This window comes from Carcharodon carcharias, chromosome 37, assembly GCF_017639515.1.
Source record: "Carcharodon carcharias isolate sCarCar2 chromosome 37, sCarCar2.pri, whole genome shotgun sequence".
Lineage (NCBI taxonomy): Eukaryota > Metazoa > Chordata > Chondrichthyes > Lamniformes > Lamnidae > Carcharodon > Carcharodon carcharias.
This window is the reverse complement of record NC_054503.1, coordinates 3,299,236-3,301,621: the sequence shown is the minus strand read 5'-3', so window position 1 is coordinate 3,301,621 and position 2,386 is coordinate 3,299,236. Positions and strand designations below refer to the sequence as shown.

General features: G+C 63.5%; 1 protein-coding gene across 1 annotated transcript in view; it reads right to left on the bottom strand.

Annotated features, from left to right (window-relative positions):
- Nucleotides 1-658: 658 nt before the first annotated feature.
- Nucleotides 659-2,386, bottom strand: part of zfpl1 (zinc finger protein-like 1) — a 31,733-nt gene continuing 30,005 nt past the window's right edge. The window contains exon 7 of the mRNA XM_041179989.1: nt 659-856. Coding sequence (XP_041035923.1) covers nt 670-856 — 187 coding nt within the window. The 3' untranslated portion in view covers nt 659-669. The remainder of the gene's footprint in view (nt 857-2,386) is intronic.

Genomic DNA, 2,386 nt, shown 5'->3' with positions numbered 1-2,386 from the left:
CAAGAGATGCCGCGGGCTCTTTTTAGTCAGTTTTACTGCTTGGTGCTACTGTCCTCTCTGCGGACGCTCCCGCTGTGTGGGAAGAGGGGCTGGTCCCACCTCTCCGCCACCACCACCACCACCGTCCAATCCTCCCGCACCCAACGGCCCTGCCCACCCCACCCCACCCCCCCCACTGTGTGATTCATCCTGAGGTCAATCAGAATTAAAGGGGCAGCAGCTCGGGAGGGTGCTGATGGTGGGGGGGGGGTCTTTTCACTGGGAATTCGTGACAGGGAGTTTGGGGAGGGTGGGGTGGGGGTGGAAATGAAAGGTTGCAAACCGATTGGCAGAAGATTATGTACATTATTAGGAGCCATTAAAGCTGGATTGGGAAGCGTTTCCTTAAAGGGCCAGGCCAGTGAAAGAGAACAGCAGTAACAGCGCGCGGGGGGGGGGTAAACTGGAATCCCAGGAGTAGCCGTCACCATCCCCCACCCCCCTCCACCCCTCTCGCTCTCCGCCCACCTCTCGCCCAGTCCGACTCTCCCCCCCCCCCAACCTCCCCCCATCCACCCACCCCCATCTCTCTCTCCGACAGGTCCCGGGAAAAAGGGGGATTCCTGCTCGGGAACGCCACGCCTTCCCACACCAAACCCGCACCCCCCCTCCCACCGCCCCCCCCGAGTTCTAATCCGCCCCCACCTGGATGTGCGGGTTCTGCAGCACATCCCAGTTGGGGTCGTTCTCCACGGCCGCCCGGCCAAGCTTTGACATGACGACGAGCAGAGTCAGGAAGCCCAGCGCTCCGAGCAGCAGGATGACGGTGAACCGCTGGAACCTCGAGAGCGGCCGCTTCCTCGATCCGCTGGCGTTCCTGTCGGGATAAACAGGGTTCAGGATACGGTCTGCAATGGCGGAGGGGGGAGGTGGTGGGGAGGGTGGAGTGGGGAGGGTGGCGTGGGGAGGGGGGAAGGAGGGGGGAGAGGGGGAAGGGAGAGAGAGAGGCAGGGGAGAGGGAGGCGGGCGAGGGGGAGGCGGGGGAGAGGGAGGCGGGGGAGAGGGAGGCGGGAGAGAGGGAGGCGGGAGAGAGGGAGGCGGGGGTGGGGGAGGCGGGCGAGGGGGAGGCGGGCGAGAGGGAGGCGGGGGAGAGGGAGGCGGGGGGAGGGGGAGAGGGAGGCAGGGTGGGGGAGGGAGGCGGGGGAGAGGGAAGCGGGAGATGGAGGCGGGGGGGTAGGGAGGCGGGGAGAGGGAAGCTGGAGATGGAGGTGGGGAGGGGGAGGCGGGGGGAGGGGGAGAGGGAGGCAGGGAAGAGGGAAGCGGGAGATGGAGGCGGGAGAGAGGGAGGCGGGCGAGGGCGAGGTGGGCGAGGGGGAGGCGGGTGAGGGGGAGGCGGGAAGAGGGAGGCGGGGGAAGGGGGAGGGGGAGAGGGAGGCGGGGGGGAGGGGGAGGGGGACAGGGAGGCAGGGAGGGGGAGGGAGGCAGGGAGAGGGAAGCGGGAGATGGAGGCGGGGAGAGGGAGGCGGGGGAGAGGGAAGCTGGAGATGGAGGTGGGGAGGGGGAGGCAGGGGAGAGGGAGGCGGGGGAGGGGAGGCGGGGAGGGCGAGGCAGGGGAGGGGGAGGCGGGGAGGGCGAGGCAGGGGAGGGGGAGGCGGGGAGGGCGAGAGGGAAGCGGGGGAGGGCGAGGCGGGGGAGGGGAAATCCCACTAGTGAAGGGAGAGAATCTGTTGGGGGGCCAGTGGAGTTACTGGCTATCTCACTCCTGTGTTGTACAACAAGGACAACATGCATTTATATAGCACCTTTAATGTAGGAACACGTTTTTAACCTGATCACTCAGTCTATGAATTTTCCATTGAAAGCTACCCTGCAATTCAGCCTTTGGGCTGAGACAATGTTTCTTGCATAAAACATCATTAATATGATTGTGAGATATTCCGAGGAGCATTCTCAGGCACAAATTAACAACCAGCCACTTGAGGGAATAGTAGGGCTAATAGCCAAAAGCTTGGTCAAAGAGCTAAGTTGTAAGGAGCATCTGAAAAGAGAGGGGAGGATTAGGAAATTCCAGCGCTTGGGGCCCAGGAGAGAGAGAAAGGCAGAGAGATTTAGGGAGGGAATTCCAGAGCTTAGGGCCCAGAACAGAGTGAGAGCAAGAGAGGGAGCCAGAGAGAGAGAAGGAGCCAGAGAGAGAGAGGGAGAGGGAGCCAGAGAGAGAGAGGGAGAGGGAGCCAGAGAGAGAGAGAGAGAGAGGTAGCCAGAGAGAGAGAGGGAGCCAGATAGGGAGAGGGAGCCAGATAGGGAGAAGGAGCCAGATAGGGAGACGGAGCCAGAGAGAGAGAGGGAGCCAGAGAGAGAGAGGGAGCCAGAGAGAGAGAGGGAGCCAGAGGGAGAGAGGGAGCCAGAG